Here is a 19,952-nt window from a genome sequence, read left to right as displayed (position 1 = left end):
GGGTACAGTTTGCGGCGGGAGCGTGGGGGATCCATGGTCTCATACTTGGCAACTTTCATCGCACGAGATCTTTGCTCTGCGGCGTTTTTCCTTCTTCGGCGGAGATGTGGAGAAAGGCGGCGGGGATTTTTGTGCCCGCCCATGACATGATCGCGCCGCGATCAGCGCCAACTACCCTCGAACACCCTCTCTCCTCCACTCGGTAGAGCCGTACGGGTGCTGGATCCGTCCCTTTATCCATCATTCTTGTCCTTTGGCTTTCCTATCCGTGAAAGATGTTCAAGAAAAAGCCCACTGTACCACCCCCCTCTCTCCCCGCACTACCCCCTCCATTCGAAGCTCTTCCACCCGACGGCTTTCGCATAGCATGAACCTACCTGAGAGGAAGTATGTATTAACCATAAAGCAGATCAAAAATCTCTCCCCTTTGCGGTCCTCTGACCGGAGGAAGATCGCCGACCAAATCATCAAGGATTATCAGATCACCGTTCCTGCAGCCCCGACCGATGCACCCGACGGAGCACCAAACACAGCTTCTGCGACTACGCCGACACTCTCGTCTATTCGGAATGCCCTCCTCCCTGAAAACTCCTTGACCGCGCGCTTTACAACAACGGCAGGTCCCGATCTTCGAGAGGTACAGGGCATTGTATATGTTGGCACGCTCCCAGATGGAGACGAACGAGTGCTCTGGTTCAAGGTGGAACATGGGCCTGGAGCAGACAAGCGCATGTATCCAACAGTCTACACACTATGGCACAACCCGAATTTGCTTCCTCTGCTCTATACCCCAGAGATGGTGATGCGGAAGCTACGTGGCGGCGCGGACCTTATGACGCCTGGATTGGCGAACGAGCCGCCCTTCCCCAAGCGGGCTGTCCAGGGAGCTGTCGTTGCTGTGGCAGGTTTAGACAGAGAAACTGTTCCGCTGTTTGTGGGGGTCTGTGAGATTGATGTCTCCGCGTTAGGAGAGGTTCAAGGCACAAAGGGCCATGCTGTTCGTGGTCTCCATTGGGAAGGAGACGAGCTGTGGGCTTGGAGCTCATCATCTCGCCCCGGCCGTCCCGCGCCCGAGTATTTAAAGGGCTGGGATGAGGAGGAGAGTGAGACGGAAGAAACCAAAGAGGCTGTCGGGGAGCTCACGCTTGAAGAGAAGGATGTTGCAGTCTCAGAGATTCCAGATGATGCTCCCGGGACTGGCGAGGATCCTGCTGTGGAGGAAAAAGAGCCTACAACCAAGGGTACGTATGTCCGTCAAGTTATGCATGTCGGCTAAGACTGATATCATCCAGAGGTTGACGATGCATTTTTCAATGCCTTTCTCTATTCTCTCTACAAACTCAAGCAGGACAATCCATCGGCCACCAACCATGGCCTTACGTTGCCTGTCTCCCCTTCCATCCTGATTGCCAACCTCATCACCCCCTACCTCCCAATCTCATCCCCCCAGCAAGTGCAGTACTACAACATCAAGAAGACCAGCTGGAAGAATGTCAAGAAGTTCATCAAACACCTTGATAAAACGCAGCTAGTGAAGTCCAAGGACCGCAGCGGCCAAGAGACCTACATCTGGGATATCGACTTCAGCGACCACCGTGTGGAACGTTTTGTCCCTTACAAGCTCCCGTCCAAAAGCGCACTTGAAGCAGCCAGCAAACCAGCAGCCTCAGAGGGCAAAACCCCCGCTGCAACCGGTGAAGCCGACCCTGCCGTGGGACAGACTCTCAATGTGCAAACTCTGTATCGGCCGACACAGAAGCTGACTCCAGATATCTTCCCCGCGTCTTCTTCAAGCAACCCGAAGAACTACTACAAATACTCCGAGGTGTCCAGCCACCTGGATCAATATCTGCAGTCTCAAAACCTCGTCTCCCCAGAAAACCGCCGCATCATCAATCTCAACCCCTTCCTCGCCAACACCATTTTTACATCCTCGTCCTCGGAAGACCAAGGCACCCTCAAGCGCGGCAAGGTCACCCGCGATGGGCTGCTCAAGCGCATCATTGAGGACCACACTTTCCTGCAACCTCATTACGCCATCCTCAAAGCGGGCCAGACGCTCGCAGACGTCAAGCCCAAGGCTGGCGCCACTCCCAAGGCGGTTGTGACGCTCGAGAAACGGACGGGCTCCAAGACTATCACGAAGGTTTCGAACCTGGAAATCTTTGGGATCATCCCGAGCCTTCTCGCCGAGGAGCTGCAGAAAAAGTGTGCCAGTAGTACAAGTGTGACTCAAGCTGTTGGTGCTCCCAAAGGCGTCATGGAGGTCCTGGTGCAGGGTGATCAGCGGAAGGTTTTAGACAGCGCTCTCACGCGCCGCGGGCTGAAAAGCCAGTGGGTAGAAGTGGTGGACAAGACCAAGAAGAAGAAATAGATCAGACCTCCCGTTTCGGCCATAGCGTGGGCTTAACTATGTTTGTTTTACTTGATGAGCGTAACACGCATGGCACCCGGTGCCTAGTAACAGCTTTTTCGTCTCCATCATCCTTTCTCATTGGATAATGCAGAATACCGGTTTACTCTCATCCCATCAGTCGAGCTACGATCATGTGGATACCAATCTATGAGAGCAGTCTAACAAAATCCATTCGTGAAAAAGTATCCAAGAGGCCCAGAAAAAGTCAGGCCTCTAGTCTCCTGGTATTGGAGAAGAAAGAAAAGAAAAGAAAATGGGACAACGTATAGTTACACAGCGCTCCCCAAAAACCCCAAATCCCCCCAGAAAAAGAGAGCAGGGATACCTGATCCGGCCAAGAAGAGAAGAATAATTGAAATCAATCATTGGATAGAGTTTGACTACCCGTGCATGTCCGGAGGTGCGCGGCGCTCCTAGTAGGTTAGGTCACGCGCGTGCACCTTGTTGTCGGAGACGAGCCACTTCAGGGTCTGACGGAGCAGGCTGAGGAACTGCTCCGCGCTCAGGGAGCTCAGATAGGTGGACCAATCGCTGGAGTTGTAGGAGCTGGAGCCGCCGGTGGTGGTGGTGGTGGTGGAGGAGGAGCCGGAGCCGGAGCCGGAGCTGGAGCTGGAGCTGGAAGAGCTGGAGTCCGAGCTGCTGGAGGCCGGGGTGGAACTGGCGGCAGACTGGGCTCCCGCACTGGCGGTGACGGTCACAGTGTCATCAGCGCTGGGAGTCTGGACAACGGGCGAGTCAGTAAGCTGAACTGTAGCAGTGGCATACTCGGTGGCAGTGGCAGTGGCAGTGGCATAATCGGTGATGGTGGCCGCGGTGGGCTGGCTTTCGGGCTCACTGGGCTGCGAGAAGTGGGGATGACCAGAGGGAGCAGATCCATGCTGGCCGCGGCCGTGTGAGGGACGGGGCACGCGGGTGGAGTTGGAGAAAGGTGGGATGGACGGGGAGCTCCGGACGGGGCTAGCACTGGGGGTGGCACTGACGGGGGAAGCGCTGGGAGAGGAGATCACTCCGACAGAGGCCACGGTGGACGAGGGAGCGGCGGCGGTAGTGGCGGCAGCAGTGGTGCTGGCAGCAACCGAGGCGGCAGTGGTGGTGGTGGAGTCCGAGGAGGCGGCGCCGGTGTACAGCGCGGGACCGGGGATAGTGTAGGAGCTCAGGGACTGGTAGATGTTGACCAGGATACCGGGGTCAGTGTCCTTGTACAGTGCGGTGCCGAGGGTCCCAGAGGGAGAGTCACTGCCGCCGCCGGTGACCTTCAGGTTGATACACTGGGGGTAGTTTTGGGCACCGTTGGTGTTTTCGGCAGAGTGCAGGGCAATGATCTCGTGGCGGAGGACGTAGTTGCCGGCCTCGATGCTGCTGGGGATGGTGACGGTGCGGCTGTTGTTGTTGCTGATCAGGTTGTCGGAGGCCCAGGTGCCGGGGACATTGCTGTCGTCGATAAGACCGGCCTCGTCAATCTTGAAGAATTTCAGGCTGGTCTTGTCAACGGAAGAGCAGTCGCCGTTGCAGTTGGCCATGTAGGTGATAACGGGACCGTGGTGGCTCTCAGGCCAGGCAGTCCACTGCAGCTCGACACTGCCACCGGCCGCGACGGGAGCAGAGATTGCACCGGGCTGGGCATCCTTGTGGCAGATGATGTTCGAGTTGGAGTATTCAGAGCCATCGATGTAGCCAAGGTCGGTCGCATCCTCGGACCAGCCAATGGTCTCTGGCGGAGTGCTGGTGTAGGGGTATTGGGTAATCAGATATCCGCCGTAGTAGGTACCGTCCACAACGGCACCGGAGACGTAACCGTGGCCAGCGACCAGAGCGGCCGAGCCAAGGACCACACCAGCAATCTTGGAGAGAGACATGATTTAGTGGTTAGGTCAAGAAAGAACGCACAGCGTCAGTGGGATCCGCGAGGAAATGAAGGCGAGAAAAAAGAATGGAAATGGGGACTTCAGTCAATGAAGTCAACCCAGGAAAAGAGAACGGCAAGGTACTAGACCGTGAGAAAAGAAAGAATGGAATGAAGAGACTGGTGAGGAAGAAAGAGAATCAACGTGGTGGTCCTCGTCGTGTAGCTTTATATGCTGCTCACCCATCGAGGCTCCCCGGCATCATAGCCTGTTTGGGATCGCAGCCACGCCACCAGCATCACCTCCACCTTGCTTGGCAGTGCCAGCAAGACCAGACACCCCTTAATTCAAGCATGATTCTGTCATGGTTGCTGGTTTCCACTATGTTGCCCAGACGGTCATAGGTGGAGAATCTCCCACGACCGAAAGGGCAGCCCCCCGAGGTCCCAGATAGATGAACAGCCGTGAGTGTCCCCTCTCCCAAACCAGCGGGCCCTGCTAGCTCACAGAATTGTTTAGGCGATACATCCAATTCATTCCTTTCGGGGTTCAATGGGGGCGTCTGGGGCTCGTCTAATCCACTAGTTGGTGCCTGTCGATCTTGGGCGGCTGTCTGCGACGATCTAGGTTTCACCCTGACAGCCAACTCCCCTGAGATTGGCAGTTGGTCCCTGCGTCGGTCGACGAGATAGTATCACTCACATCGGCACCCTGCCAAGTCATTGCGCGAGCTCCTGCCGTTTGGTGTCTGGAGGGGGTGATTTCGTTCCAGGATGGAAAAGCTTAGTTTGAGGGCAGGGGGAGGGGAGGAGAGGAGAGCCCGGTCAGCAGGTGGTGGAGGCCAGAAGACAATACTCCGTTGATTCAGACAGATTCAGGATATGATGAGCCTGCGTGGCTCGTGGTCTGACCGAAATTATCCGGGGTAAAGTGTGAAACAAGAGAACCGCCATGGACATTAGCCTCGTCAATATTTTTGTACTTGGTAGTTGTGCAGATATGCTACTGGCCAGCCAGAGGCTCTTATGAGCGAGCTGTCCGTATGGATCAGGGCTGTTGGGACTGGCGCAGAGTTAGTGATTGTGAGCAACGGTTGGTCCATCGCGCTCGGCCGCGAAGATCCTGCCAGGTCGGATCTCAAGCTTTGTGTTATGAGAAGCTAGCGGTGTACTTTTGTTTTCCCGAGAGTTCGTTCGAATTTCCCCCTCTTGGCAGTACGGTGAGTAACCCCGATCAGCATTGAGATCATAGGATGGGTTCGAACCGCTGAGAGGAGGATCAATCTCCCCTGCGAGGACCTCCGAGGGGGGGGCGCGTATGCGGAGAATTAGTCTGAAACCTTGGGCGGGCTCGGCACGCCGGCCCCTGCACCGAGTGGAGTCCGTCGGGGGGCCTCCACTTAGCCTTGCGAACAAAACCCAGGCCGGTGATGAATTTGCGGCCTTGGGCGGCTGCCCGTGGCTGCGTGCATCCTTCATTTAATCACAAGAGACCTGCTCTTCCGACCACGGCCGAGACATTCGGAGCGCGCAACGCCGAGATCGAGGTTCTAGATGGGGTTATGTGGCTAGCGAAGGGCCCTGCTGGGCTAGACAACGCTAGCTTGTAGCACTGACCTCTGGAGGCAGTGAGGTCCGGGAGAGATTCCGCGGGCTTGTTGTTTCTTTGGTCTTGCTAGGCGACGGTTAAGGTGCATTGCCACTGAAAACGGAAGTCGCCCCCGGATAAACGAATATCTCTGGCAGGTGAAGACGATTGGCGATATCGGAAGTACAAAACAGACTATCAATCAAAGATTCTAGGTAGGAGGTGGGGAGGAGCGGCCCCACATTTCTCCCAACGCGAGGCCAAACGCCGCATGAATCCCTTCGTTGATACAAGGAGGAAGGGAAGAAGGTGGAGTGGGTTGTGAGGCAAATGAACATGGTATTCCTTGGAAGTAGGTATCATCGACAATTGAACACGTTATCCATGCAGCCACAAGTCTCGGGCGATGTCGATGCAGGTCTGAGCTACGCGGGATATCTACATCTCTCCATTGGGATCTCGGCCATCGAAAAAGTACGAAGCTAAGTCCCTTCTGACGAGGACCCAAATAAGGTTCCCGTTGAGAAAGCGACAGACGTTAGCGGGTTCTCAAATCCTTTGTATGGATGACTTGACTTGCCAGTCCCAGCCCGTCATTAACTCATACGTACCACGGTGTCGTGAACCGCACAGCGGGAAGGTTGGCTGCAGGAAGCAGGCCAATTGCTGCCGGAGAACTTCGCACACTGACTCGAGGGGCCTGAGTGCCGGCAGTCGACATGATCCCACTATCAACACAACGGAGGACCGTTTACCGCCCTAGGGCGCATCGAATAGATGAAGGACCGCCTCGAAAGAACAGGGCAGGGCTCCAATAGCTAGGCGATATACCTAACACTCCAGTTACTGGTGACGGGCCTTGGGGGGGGGGAAGATACGGCGTTGATAGCGACCAAATGTCCGAGAACGCTGTGGGACGTGATAACCGGGCTCGTGTTCGTCATCGGAATCCGGGAAGTTCGATCATGCAGGTCGGACCAAACATTCCTATCAGTGCGGCACCGGCTTGTGTGTACTCCATCGGTAATCCGAAGCGTACATGGTAACTGCCAGCCAGAGGGGCCCCAGCGTAATCGCAGCGCGGATCCTCGTTGCTAGTAGAGGTACATCTGAGAAGTAGACATGTTTCGCTGGTCGAGCCAACAAGCCCCCACGCAAGCATCCCGTCCCACCGAGATGTGTCGATCTCCAAGAGCCGAACCCGGCACCAGGCCCATCTGTTCGCCACCAGATTTGCAAAGACGGGCAAAGACGGGCAAAAAGGCTGGGGGAAGGCGAATCAGCCCCGGTAAACAACCGTAAGGACATAACCGATCCACGGGTAGCGTCCAGTCGTAACGTGGTCAGGGAAACTGGTATCGCGCGTATTGGCGGGTCACCGCTGGCCTGAGGTGTCGGCTATGTGGGAAAAGGTTGATCGCGGGAGACAAAAGGACCAGAATCGGCATACTTATATCGGAAGGTATGCAGAAAAGTACATCTGCCGAGACACATGACTCTTATTCCCATGCAACTTCTCTGAGGATTGACACATGAGCCAGCCATTCGAGCTCGAGTGATTACTGATGGTTGACGATTCACGATTAATGATTTGAGCCCACGTTCCGTTGAGGTTCTGCCGGTCTGGATCGGCGCTCACAGTTTTCCCGCTCTCCTTTCTTGACTCCACCTGGCCACCACTTTCCCTTACCCCAGCAACTCTCTCATCCGCCCCCCCCCAAGACAAGCCCAGTTCACTGTTGTTCCAGGAACCATGGTCTCAAGAGACCGGTCCTGGTACTTTGCGTGAATCCTAACGACTCTGACGGTTTGATCCACGATCGACTCCCCTTCCGACCGCCGTCTCTCCTCCGAACGCCCCCGTCCCCCAAACCGTCCACACGCGACAACCGCACCATCCACATCCAGCACCCTGGGAGTGTGGTTAGTCGCTTTATATCTCCCACTCCGTGTTATAGTTCAAACCAGAACGACTACGAAGCATGGGACCAGCAGAGGCTTCCTCCTCACCCGCCTTTCCTGCCCTGGATCCCATCATCATGGACGACGAGATGGAGTCCACCTTCCGCAACGCCAACATGGATTTTCTTGACCCGGCCAAACTCGACATGCCCTCGGAGTCCGCTGGAGGGGAATTTGATGACCTATTCTCCCATGTTGCCCACTCCTGCTCGACTGTCGCACCCGAGTCTTCCAAGCGCTACCAGGACCAACACCCCCTGAGACAACCACCCGTCCTGACCGCCGATTCCCCAGCAGAGTCGCCCGATAATTCGAGCCGCAGTTCTTTGTCAGAGTCTCCGCGAAATCACTTGCGGCAATCCTCGATCGCATCCACCAACTCCGCCGCTCATAGCGAAAACCCCCTCGTATCCACAGGCTTTACATCGGAGGAATGGATGCGTCCGGAACTATCGTCGGTCAAGGAGGAGTCACCATTCACGATAGATCCGTCGTATGCCATGGATGGCGGAATTTCCATGGCCCATCCCGACCTCGAGTTCAGTAACCAAGCGATGGATGCGGCATTTGACTTTGAGAGTGCAGCGAGCAGCCCCAGTCCCTTGAAGACGGAGAATCCGCCCCAACTCAACGGCCACAAGCCATCGAACTCACAGATTTGGAGTCCGTCAAGTGCATCCGCAGTACCCGCATCAAATGATGCACAGGCCGCATCTTCCGTGAGTCATCTACCCCATCAACGGCGGTGCACCGCACATAGGATATCCTAACATCACGCCATAGGTTCCCCAGCCTGGGTCCCCATTCTTCCCTTTCGGGCTCAAGGCACAGTCGCCATTTGGAGATCAATTCACCAATGGTACTGACAGACTGTCTGCACCCCAATGGGGTGGGCAGTCTCCGTCGTCACTGTTAGAAGAAAGTTTTGGAGGCATTAACATGAATGGGCACTCCCCACTGAATGCTTCTATGTCGCCAAATATGAACTTTGGCTCACCCAACTCCTTCCAATTCCCAGTCAACTTTGCGCCTTCCCCGGCCCAGCCCCAGCGGGAAGCTGCACACTCGATGCAACCCGTTTTAACCGTCCACCCAACTTCCCTCAAGTCGCGCGTCGAAACCCAGATCCCGATCCGATTGACCCTTTCTCCGCTGCCGGCCGGCGTAAAGAAGCTGCGCCTCCCATCTCACACCATCTCCAAACTAAAATTCCTCGCCCCTCCCTCTACCGAACTCACCGCCGACACCCTCCAACTATACACAAGTTTGGTGTGTACCAGTGCGATGCAAGACCGAGACAAGCTGAAGCGCGCATTTACTCGGACAAGAGGCGAAGGATACCAATCGGGCGCGAACGGAATGGAGGAAGATCGGCCCTTGGATGGCGGAGATGTTAAGATCTGCACTGGCTGTATCCAACGGGAGCGCAAACGTGCTTCTCGGAAGAAGCAAAGGAAACCCGAAGAGGATGAGCTCTTCCAAAAAGATGAGGAGAAGCGTGTTATCGTTTTCAACACGAGCGAGATCAAGGAGTGGACCGAGCCACCCAAGAACGCTGCTGCTGGCTACGGTGAAATGCCTCCTGCCCCTCCGGGATCGATGCAGGTGGAACTGCCCATGCGGATCGCGTGCTACTGCCGACACCAGAACGAGAAGCTTGGATTCCAGGTCATCTTTACTGTCAAAGATCACATGGACAATGTTGTGGCCCAGGCGATAACCAACTCCATCATGATCACGGACGACCACAAAACTCAAGCGCCTTCCGCTCCTCCTCCTGCTGGCCACTCCCCTTCTCTGCCGGATGGAACGCAATTGCCAGGCGTGGGAGTCTTCTCTTCGGGTGAGAATGGCAAGACTGCAAATGCCGCGTTCGCCTCGCCTCAGTCGCCCACGGACCTCCAGGGTCTCCAGCAAAGATTCAATTCCCAGTATCAACTTACCCCCAGCTCTTTCGCTGCCACTCAGAACGCAACCAACGGCGCGCCCGCGAATTCTCCAACGCCCCGAAGCCTGTCTCGACAGGCGTCGCCCACGGACTTCCAGGGCCCGCAGACTAAGCGGCGGAAGCACAGCAGCTCTGGCCGGCTTCCCTCCGAGCTGACTATGACACGATTGGAGACTCCTCAGTCTAGCAGTGCTGCACAGCTTGCAGCTACTCGTGGCTTCACCTCGCCGACAGAGAGGCCATTCGTGACGCCGTCGTCTATGTCTGCGCACTACGGAAATGGGCCTCCCACTCCTAGCCAGAGCAGCGATAACAACCCCTTCTTTAACCCCACGCCTGCTCAACGACAGAGCTTGGATAATCTGGCCCAACAAAACTTGACGTCTGCGCCTAACTCTGCTCAGCCCAGCCGTCCGGGAACGCCAGGTGCGTCTGGCCGTAACGGTTTCCAGGACCAGAACCTCGCCCTTGCGCTCGGGGCCAACCCTGCGAATCAGATTTGGCCCTCCATTGCCACCACACCTAACAGGCTGCCTTCCGTCATACATAAATTGGTGCCCGCCGAGGGTTCAATTACTGGAGGCACAGAAGTCACGTTGTTGGGGAGTGGTTTCTACCCGGGCATGGAGGTTGTATTTGGCGATACTTTGGCAACCACTACTACCTTTTGGGGTGACAAGTGCCTCAACTGTCTCACTCCTCCCGCCCTTCAGCCCGGATTGGTTTCGGTGGTTTTCAAGCACGAGCATCCGACTTTCGGTCAAGTGCAGCAGGCTCAGCCTCTCATGCCTAAACAGCAATTATTTTTCCGATACGTGGATGATCGGGAGCTTCAGATGTATCGCCTGGCCCTCAATATTCTTGGGCAAAAGCTGGGTAGCCAAGCAGATGCATTCCAAACCGCTCAGCAGATCATGGGAAGTGACCCGAACGCTATCTTCAATTTGCAGAAGGATATGCAAGGTGGTGGCTCTTCCGGCAGCCACCATCGTCAAGTGCCAGGGCTGGAGGCCCAAGGCAAGCTCAGCGATCTCGACTCTAAGATGCTGACCTATCTCGAGTACATCGATCTGGATGACAACCCCCGGCCACCGCGCTACAACTCTCGTAGCACCACCGGCCAGTCCCTCCTGCACTTTGCAGCTTCGTTGGGACTGACCCGGTTTGTTGCGGGACTCTTGGCTCGTGGTGCAAACCCTGATGTGCAGGACAACACTGGCAATGCACCGATGCATCTAGCTGCTCTTCATGGCCATGCTCATATCGTCAACCGACTGCGCTTGGCAGGCGCCAATGCCAATGCTCGTAGTGTGCGTGGTTTCACCCCTGCGGACTTGGCGACAACTCTTCCTGCCCACCAGGCTGCTCTGCTTCCATCTCGCCATTACCGCTCTCGAAGCGTTGGATCTCTCACGTTGCGCCGGAGACCCAGCAGTTCTGCTTCTCTCAATTCTCTTTGGGAGGTTTCCTCCGCTTCAGGGTCTTTGGGCCATACTGCTGATGATTCGGTGGACTTGGATGATAGCGAAGATTTGGACAGCGACGACTCTGAGGGTCCCCTGTTCCTCAATATATCTCGGAGGTCGAGCATGCATCAAGATGTTATTCCACCCATCGTGGATACTGGTGAGCAGCCTCCCGCACCCGACGCGCGCGGTTTCTCTACGGCAGCAATTGTTGCCTGGCGTAACCACCTTGCGGGGCAGATCAACCATTTCCAGCAGAGCGTGGCCAACGCCTTCCCCAACATACCTGCTTTGCCTCCTATGCCTGCTATGCCCGCTATGCCGGACTATCAGGCCAATCAAATGATGCGGCGCATCACCAATCTCGTACCTCATCGGCCCACGGCCCGAGACGGATGGTGGGACCTGCTGAAGGGCACCACCGCCCAGACTCAGAACCAACCGCCTTCCTACGATGAACTGTACCCCCATCAGCAGGACAATGTGGAAGCGGTAGAGATAAAGAAATCTGCCCTCTTGCGTGCTGCAACCGAGACCGCCTTAGATCAACACTTCGAGGCACAGAACAGCGCCCCGTCTGCATCGACATCGGCAGCTGCTGCCACCATCGAGCGCAGCACTCACACAGACAAGAATGACCTGAAGGATATTACTATTGGACGCAAGGTCATTTCACGTGAACAGCAGAAGCACCTCCGCGAGCACCAGGCCCGCCGAATGAAGGGCCTCGGTAGCGACCGGAACCTCTACTTTGTTTGGGTAAGTCATCAATCACATGCCACTATCGATACCGGAATCTCTTTTCTAACATCCTGTAGATACCTCTTCTGCTTCTAGTTATTTGCGCTTGGATTCGGAATTACGTGCCCGGGATCTGGCAAGGCGTCACGGACAGCTATAACTTTGCGAAGGCTGGCTACACACAGCGGGCTGTGGGATTAGGCATTTAGGTACTGTTTTCCTTTGTTTATTATCTTTGTTTTTCTGTTTACCTTTTTTGATCCTTGGTATTTCTGGATCCGGTGTTTTTGTTTGAGCGAGTTCTCTCGACCAGCCGCCCCTTACCCATGCTGGCTCTCGTTTACTTCAACCTACTTGGTTCTGCGCATAATGACAGGATACGACTATATACTTATATTCGAGCTTGCAGAGGCGACACATTGTTTTCTTGAAATAGATAGGTAAATATTTTCAGTCTCAGATCATTTGTATTGCACTCAGTAGACCTATTGTAGTGTGCGTGTCATTTCTTTGAGACAAGCATATGACTACTGGCAGAATCAACCAGATAACTTCTTCTGCCGTTAGATTTCTTAAGCATCAATTCGCATAGGATATCCGTGACGTAGGATGCCAGGCTTGGTATCTAATAGCCTGCGCCCTTTGGTAAATCCTCTGGGCTGTCAAGCAGGGCAATCATGATGCCCTTACCACTTGTCTAGACGCTGGAGCTATGGATTATGCGCGAAAAGACATCACCGGGGACGCTATCTGGGGAGCCATATACGCTGGACACCACCAGATGCTTGAACGTCTCATTCAGCTTGGCATCGCTCCGGACTCGGATGTAGAGCACTCTGGTGACCCGTGTCTTACACCCCATCACTTACGTGTCGCTGTGAGTGGGGGAAACACAGCCGTCGTGCAGGTCATGGTTGCACATGGGGCTGATCAATTTCATCCTGGGGAGAACGGGGATCTGCTATCGACTGCTGCGGCAAATGGACATGTCGAGATGATAAAATACCTCGTCGAGGAGATGGGCTGTGACCCGGGGCCCCCGCAGTGGCCCCCATTACCCCTGCACCGCCGCCCCCTCAGGCCCCCGCGCCTCAGCCCCCTGAGCCGCCCGCTAAACGCCAACGGCTGGCGGAACCGGGTTCGTCCACGCAACCGGCCCCGTCCGCACCACCGCACCCGTACACACGGCTCCTCGATGACCCTGCGGTACACGACCTGCTCCTCGACCCGCTGACGGACCTGACTGATCCTAGCCTCTCCCACTTTGACTGGGACCTCGTCGAGCTCACCGAGGAAGAGGTCGGCATCGAATGCGCTAGACAGGCTAGCAATTGGCCGGTCTTGGCTTCCCCCGCCCTGATTGATGCCATCAGCCGACGCATGCGGCTCCATAAGCTTACACATGACGTTGCCCTGCGTCATCAACAAGTACGCGCAGCTTTCAGGCTTCTACCGCACTACTCCTGATGCCAGGGGATATCCCGTTCACTATGCTTTTCGCCAACCCGGTGGACGCAGCGAGGATGATTTTACGGCGTTGTGTACTGCGGCAATGCAAGGACAGACGCTAGCTGCTGAATCCTTGCTTAAACAGGGAGCAAATCCAAATCTGTCGGTCGACCGTGAGGGCTTGCCTCTTGAGATCGCAGCCTCTCGAGGTCATATCGATATTGTTCGCTTGTTGCTGGAGTATGGGGCCAACGTGGACCCCGCGCCTGGTCAAAGACAGCTTCCTATCTTCTCGGCAATGACAGCAACGGTTGGAGATAGGATAGCTATGACAAACCTGATCGCAGGTCAACCTCGACCTGCTCCTGACCGGACGCGAAAATCAAACGATGCTCTTGAATATTGCCGCTGCATCGGGTAAAGATGAATTCGTTCAACAGCTGCTCGACCAAGATCTTGATTCAGATGATGAATATGAATGGATAGAAGAAGTTCTCTATGGAGAAATAGGGTCTCAAGCGCCACTAGAATGGGCCGCTGAAGCAGGGCACGACTCGGTGGTGAAGAAATTTTTAGAACGCGGCGTGGGTGAGGATTCATCTTATGAAAAGCCTCTGACCCTCGCAATCCAGAATAAACATTCACGAGTCGTCAAGATCCTGCTTGAAGCATACTCTGTCGGTCACCGATTATATTGCTGGTACCACATGCTTTTGTTCCTAGCATGCAAGGATGATGAATGCTTCAACCTCCTACTGGAACACGGGGCCAGTCCAACTGATGCCATCCAAGAAGAAAAGTCTCTAATCGAATATGTGCTGGAGTCGGGGCGTCTCGAACTGGTCCAAATGCTGCTCAATCACGGATTTCCACTAGCACTCCCACCCTCGATTCAAAAGACTAGGGGAAGATCAATTCTGCTTTCTGGAACTATGGGGGGTATGGCGACGCTGGATTTTCTTATCCAAAACGGGCTTGATCTAGAAGCCGTGGGTGAAGAAGAAGCAAAGTGGGCATTGCGTCGAGCAATTCGACGGGAGGATGGCCCTGTCGCCAAATTTTATCTAGACCAAGGATTCACCATCCCTCGAAATTGGCATCCGAAGCAAATCTACAAGGCGTCCGGCATGAAAAATCCCGACAACCCTGCTGAGACGATACTTGATATACTGCTAAGAAACGGCGTGGACATCAACGTTCGAGATGTCGCTCAGCAGCAAACCTGTCTTTGGGAAGCACTCCATAACACCGCTCAGCTGAAGCTGCTTCTAGAAAATGGCGCCGATCCCCTTCTTCAAGATGTAAATGGAGAGTCTTTTTTGATATGTGCCGTGGGTCCTGGTGGAGACCGCCATGTCGAAGTTCTTGAGGTCATACTCGAATGGATTGACGTCAATTTCAGGGAAATCCCACGAGGCAAGGTGTACCAGGAGCTTTTCAAGGCAGAGGCTAGAGCAGCGGAAGGGAAATATCGGAGAGGAGTTCAAATTTTGCAGCGCTTTCGACGTGCCCATTTTTAGAGTATATGCTGAGTGAATGGGGCCTCAAGACTTGATATTTGTGCTTAAGAGAATGTGACATACAATAGAAAACATGATATACAAATGAACACTACAGCATTCTCTCGTCAGCAATGTCACTGGCTGGCATCCATTTCACAGCAATAGGCTCATGTTTTCATAATTCTGGGAACTACGCGGACGCTAGCCCCGGTGAACTAGTCTGCATCTATATAACAATTTGTGCACGGGAGCAATATAATAACTGCAACGAAGGACATTAAAAGCGAGTCACTAGTGATCGAAAGGGCTAAATGGATAACTAAACCAAAAGAATTCGCCATAAAGTCATCTGGTTGATAGACTGTCGCCGGTTGATCAATTTCTAACTGGCCGGCATGGGGCTAATCCTGCATTCCACGGCCAACACCGGATCGGTATAATGTTCGGTGGGCGGCAAGAGCAAGCCCGACTCCCGAAGGTATCATCTTCTCTACCAATCTTCATGGTAGACCTGAGATTTAGGCTGACTCCACGGACCATAGAATCCGTTTGCTAATTCTAGAGAAGGGTCGATCGATTTACTCCTAATAGAGGAAGAAATTAAAATCATTTGCATCCGCCTACAGTGAGTTAGGCACGATGTGGGATGTAGCACGGAATAGCAATTCCTGCAAGGGGATAGATCGAGCACGGTGAAGCGGTGTATCTTGCAGAGTGCGACACGCTTGGGGGCCGAGCAGGCCCCTCAGGAGATGACAGTCTACTACCGAGGACACAAAAAACTGCACTTGATCGATTTTTGCTCCGCTAGAAAACGCCAAGGCCAATTTACTCTATTTTATACCGACACGCTCGTACCACCCCCCCCCCCCCCCCCCCCCACCGCACCCTCGGGATGTCGCAGAATGCTGGGAAGCGCGCCTCTCAGCGCCCAGTGGACTTCCTGTGGTGGAGTATGAAGATGATAACTCCCGGCCGAGGAACTAGACCCTCTGCCGGGCCAAAGAGGCTTTTACTCACTGCATTATGATTATCCCCTAACCCCTTGTAACACAATTCGGGTCTCCGTCTTGACTATTTGTGTGGTGAGAATCTAGAAACTTGAAGCAAAGCCATGTATAGAGTATATCACTTCAATTCTTCGGCGATGCCTCGAACGAAGCCTCATAGTGATTGAAACGATTGCGCCTGATCTTGTCTTCTGGGCTCTATTTGTGGGTGGCCCTGCATGCCCAGAACGGGGATCCATAAGTGGTGTGTGCAGGCTGATTTTGGAGGGATATTTCTCTGGATCTCATCCATGCAAGGAGCCTGCAAAAACGCCCGTGGCGTTTCCTAGCCGAAGAGCTCCGGTAGCGCGTGCTGAGATTTTTGTCTCGCCAAGAGAATCCACTCTATTTTTCATTTGCTTGGCGACATACTTTCACATTTTGTTCTAGTTTTACTATGTCAATGAGTTTAAAGGTGACTTACTTTCATTCCTTCTATATTGTAACTGGGAGTTCACCACCTTGGATCATCATTGTCGTCATAATAAACATTCCTATACAAGATTCACTAATTACATGTTCTAAGCGTGCTCCTGCTGCTCAATCGAGCCCTTTTCATCTCCGCGCTTCCACACCTCTACCTCAGCACCCTCGCCTTGAGGTAGATGGCGAGCAATGTTCACGATCTGCCAGGGGGTTTCGGCATCACGGAACACATGGTTCAGCGCCTCAAGGTTGCGGTTCATGGTCTCGGGGTAGAAGAAATAGACCGCAACAGGGATGCACGCAGATATAACGGCGTAGATAATGTAGTACTTATAGCCGATAGTATCCAGTGCAACTGGTGTGATCATGATGACCACGAAGTTCCACAGCCAGTGATTGGCAGTCGAGATGGCAGACATCGCGACTCGCAGACGCATGGGAGCGACCTCAGTACAGTAGAGGAAGTTGCCACCGAGGAATCCGATAGGATAAAATGAGTTGAAGAGGAACATGAAGAATGCCGAGGCGATTGACGCGGAGTGGTTACCCTCGAAGCTATTAGTAATCGCCAGAACCGTCATACAGACGGCCATGCCGGTGCCGCTGATCATGAAGATCTTGCGGCGGCCAAGTCTGTCGATGGCGAAGAACGCGATGAAGGAGCACATGAATTTCCATGTCCTAAGGGCAGAGTATCAGCAGTGTCCTGAATAGACAGAATTGAGGTCCGTTAGGGAGACTCACATCGCACAACTCGAAAGAATACGAGCCATATCACTGGACATATTGAGGTTTTCTTGGAAGATGGTCGAAATATATGTCGAAATCAAGTTGCCTCCACACATCTGCTGGAAGAACTGCAGTGCAACGCACAAGCAGAAACGGTACAGCAGGCGATCTTCATCAGGCTTCTTCAAGTTAAAGATGTCAAGCAAGGAGGCGCTATCATCTGAGGCTTCCAACGAAGCCTCGATTCCGGAAATTTCAGCACGGACTGATTCGTCGTCATCGGGTACGCCCCTATAGGCAGCAAGACTCTCGGTAGCCTCTTCGATACGGCCAACGCGGACCAGCCATCGAGGAGATTCGGGAAGCAGGAAGACCGAGACCAAAACGATGAGCGAGAAGAAGAAGGAGATCATCAGTGGCATCCGCCATTGCAGCGAGCCGCTGACTTTGCTGAAACCAAAGTCGATCCAGTTGCACAGGGCATAACCCAAGCAGATGCAAATACCGTCAACAATGACATGCTGCCCACGATGTTTGGCAGATGTGCACTCCGACTGCCAGACAGGGACAGCAACACTGAATTGACCAACACCAAGACCGAGAATAACACGGCCCACAACAAACTGGGCAATGCCGTAGGCAGAGGTCTGGAGCAATTGGCCAATGATTGTAAGGATCGCACCGAGGAAAATGGTCTTGCGACGACCCAGTCGATCACTCATCGCTGTACACGACAAAGCCCCGAACAGCGCACCAAGCTGCATCGATGCAATCACCGCACCTTTGCGTGTGTTGTTCCTGGTGAGCTGGCTGCCCTTTGTGTTGATTGTGTCAATCTCCGGGAAGACCTTGACCCAGCTCTGCAGAGTCGCGAGAGGGCCAAGTCCCGATTGGTTATAACCGAATATAATAAAAGCTGAGAAAGAAAGGACGAGTCAGAATATGGACATGTCGAGCAACGAACAAGGCTAACCTACCGGGAGCCACAATGAGAAGCGCCTGCGCTATCCCCAGGGCTTTTCCTCGAAAGAGTGCGACCATTTTGATCGGATGGAAGAGACAGGGTGGGCCGGGAAAGGAGGAGAGGAGAAAAATTCACTCTGGAGAAGCCACGGAGGGAGGAGCGGATCTCGTTTTATATCTGTCTGCCCTCGGCTTGTAAACCCTCCTCCAGTAAGGGCTGTGGAGACCCCGCATGATAATTTTGGTTTTTCTTTTGGGTGTGGACTGTATGTTTACCCACGGGGTGGGTACATCTGCCCTCTCCGGGTCACAGGATTTGCTTCGCCTTCTGTGACTTGGTCGTCGCGCCGACCCCATCATCGAAGTGGGCCAGCCTGGGGTTGGTTGGCCCCGGTTGCACATACCCCGACCTCTGCATCCGAAACTGTCCGAGGATGGGGGAAGGGGCACGGGTCGAGGACCGGGGGCGGAATACAGGAAGGGCTCTATTCAACTCCGGTAGATTGGAAGGAGGACGGACTCCTTTCCTTGCTGCGGTGCAGGCTAGGGCTACCGAAGTATCGCCGGCGGTTCTGCTCTGTTCAGCCTCGCTAGCTCCATAGCTCCAAGCAGGACTCGCTAACGTTCACCGAGCACGGATTAAGCGGTCTTTTTCAAGTACCCTGGATCGTGGGGTTTGTGGTAGAAGGAACTCATTCTCCGTTGTTACGGGGAAAAACTTAAAAGCGTCTTAGTCGGGAGGCGCGCGTGGATCAACACTCTTTCGGGCCGATCTTATTGGCCCTTCGGGCCGGAGCTGGCCAAAATCGGGTCGGGCCAGGGGCAAAGTGCGGGACCGGCGCCGGGTTGAACACTCTGTTTCGGTGCCAGATCGGACGGCCAGCGTCAGTCAATGTGGCAGAGAGGGGTTGTCGGTTGTCGTCGGACGTTATTTCTCTTGATGGCGCCTCTCCCCGGGTCGGACAACCTATCGGACATATCTCAATGACTTGGCAGGAGGCGAATTGCGAAGGCTTATTCGGTCTTGTCTCGTCATTTCCACCGCCAAGCATGCGGCCCAGATAACCGCCACCCCCCAGGGCCCAATCCCCAGGAGGGCCCCAGCAAAAAAGTGGAGGACCGTGGGATGAAAATCCTAGCTGCACTCCACAGCTTCGGTCATCTTCCGGCTCGAAATGAGCTCTGAGTGAAGCGGAGTGCATACGCCCCTGTTGCCGTTGGGGTCGGGATCGTCGAGGACATGTCACCTCGGCTTTTGGCCTGATTCGGTGAGGGATCCGGACATCGGAGGGGATAGTCGGCGGAACCGGACGGGCCCGAACTCGTCGCCGAAGTCATGTGCATCAGGTCGCGGCATTCGTGGTGCGAGGATGAGCTCACCAGCTCGCCGTTCTGCCCCGCAAGAATTCCGTGCTGAAGGACCTACCCTAGAGAGTTTGCCACTGGCAGCATCTACTGTACCTTGGTCTCGGTGTTGCAATTAAACAAGACCCACGATACCACGTGACAGGGGGAGTTCAACGAAAACCTAGATTTTGACTCAAATACAAGCAACTGTTATCTCTTTGGTTGCACCATTGCTTCCTGGCTATGCTAGTCGCGCCATGGGTCGGGCAAATCATTCGTACGGTCACTCCCATTGATCCATTTCTTCTTGACTTTCAATCTAAACTACTAACGGTTTTACTGGTGGATCACCCTAATTTTGTTATGGATCTGAGCCACGTTGGTGCAGTACCACACTTTCAGACACCAAACTAAGGGGCTTTGGAAACGCGTGGCCATCTAGAACGCGCTAAGTCAATTTTTCCTCAGTCAGCTGCACTCAGTTTGATTCGTCCAGGCAACAGGCCACTTGTCTGCAATTCCC

General features: G+C 54.3%; 5 protein-coding genes across 5 annotated transcripts; 3 read left to right on the top strand and 2 right to left on the bottom strand.

Moving 5' to 3' along the window:
- Nucleotides 1-367: 367 nt before the first annotated feature.
- N7482_005638 (putative RNA binding protein Ligatin/Tma64) lies at nt 368-2,374 on the top strand (the record flags this gene model as incomplete). The annotated part of the gene is made up of 2 exons (XM_056687763.1): nt 368-1,241; nt 1,293-2,374. 2 exons carry the CDS (start codon nt 368-370, stop codon nt 2,372-2,374), a joined length of 1,956 nt encoding a protein of 651 aa, XP_056543318.1.
- A 455-nt stretch (nt 2,375-2,829) lies between these two features.
- Nucleotides 2,830-4,272, bottom strand: N7482_005637 (AA9 family lytic polysaccharide monooxygenase; the record flags this gene model as incomplete). Its single annotated transcript, XM_056687762.1, has 1 exon — nt 2,830-4,272. One exon carries the CDS (start codon nt 4,270-4,272, stop codon nt 2,830-2,832), a length of 1,443 nt encoding a protein of 480 aa, XP_056543317.1.
- Nucleotides 4,273-7,829: 3,557 nt separating this feature from the next.
- Nucleotides 7,830-12,173, top strand: N7482_005636 (putative membrane-tethered transcription factor (SPT23); the record flags this gene model as incomplete). The annotated part of the gene is made up of 3 exons (XM_056687761.1): nt 7,830-8,528; nt 8,593-11,982; nt 12,042-12,173. The coding sequence occupies 3 exons, from the start codon at nt 7,830-7,832 to the stop codon at nt 12,171-12,173; spliced, it is 4,221 nt and encodes a 1,406-aa protein (XP_056543316.1).
- A 503-nt stretch (nt 12,174-12,676) lies between these two features.
- On the top strand, nt 12,677-14,933 carry N7482_005635 (ankyrin repeat domain-containing protein; the record flags this gene model as incomplete). Its single annotated transcript, XM_056687760.1, has 4 exons — nt 12,677-13,170; nt 13,218-13,392; nt 13,559-13,723; nt 13,761-14,933. 4 exons carry the CDS (start codon nt 12,677-12,679, stop codon nt 14,931-14,933), a joined length of 2,007 nt encoding a protein of 668 aa, XP_056543315.1.
- Nucleotides 14,934-16,485: 1,552 nt separating this feature from the next.
- N7482_005634 (sugar porter family MFS transporter) lies at nt 16,486-18,160 on the bottom strand (the record flags this gene model as incomplete). The annotated part of the gene is made up of 3 exons (XM_056687759.1): nt 16,486-17,071; nt 17,135-18,035; nt 18,097-18,160. 3 exons carry the CDS (start codon nt 18,158-18,160, stop codon nt 16,486-16,488), a joined length of 1,551 nt encoding a protein of 516 aa, XP_056543314.1.
- Nucleotides 18,161-19,952: the final 1,792 nt, after the last annotated feature.

Source organism: Penicillium canariense (assembly GCF_028826845.1).
Source record: "Penicillium canariense strain IBT 26290 chromosome Unknown utg000003l_segment0_segment0, whole genome shotgun sequence".
NCBI lineage: Eukaryota > Fungi > Ascomycota > Eurotiomycetes > Eurotiales > Aspergillaceae > Penicillium > Penicillium canariense.
This window is presented reverse-complemented; position numbering and strand designations above follow the sequence as displayed.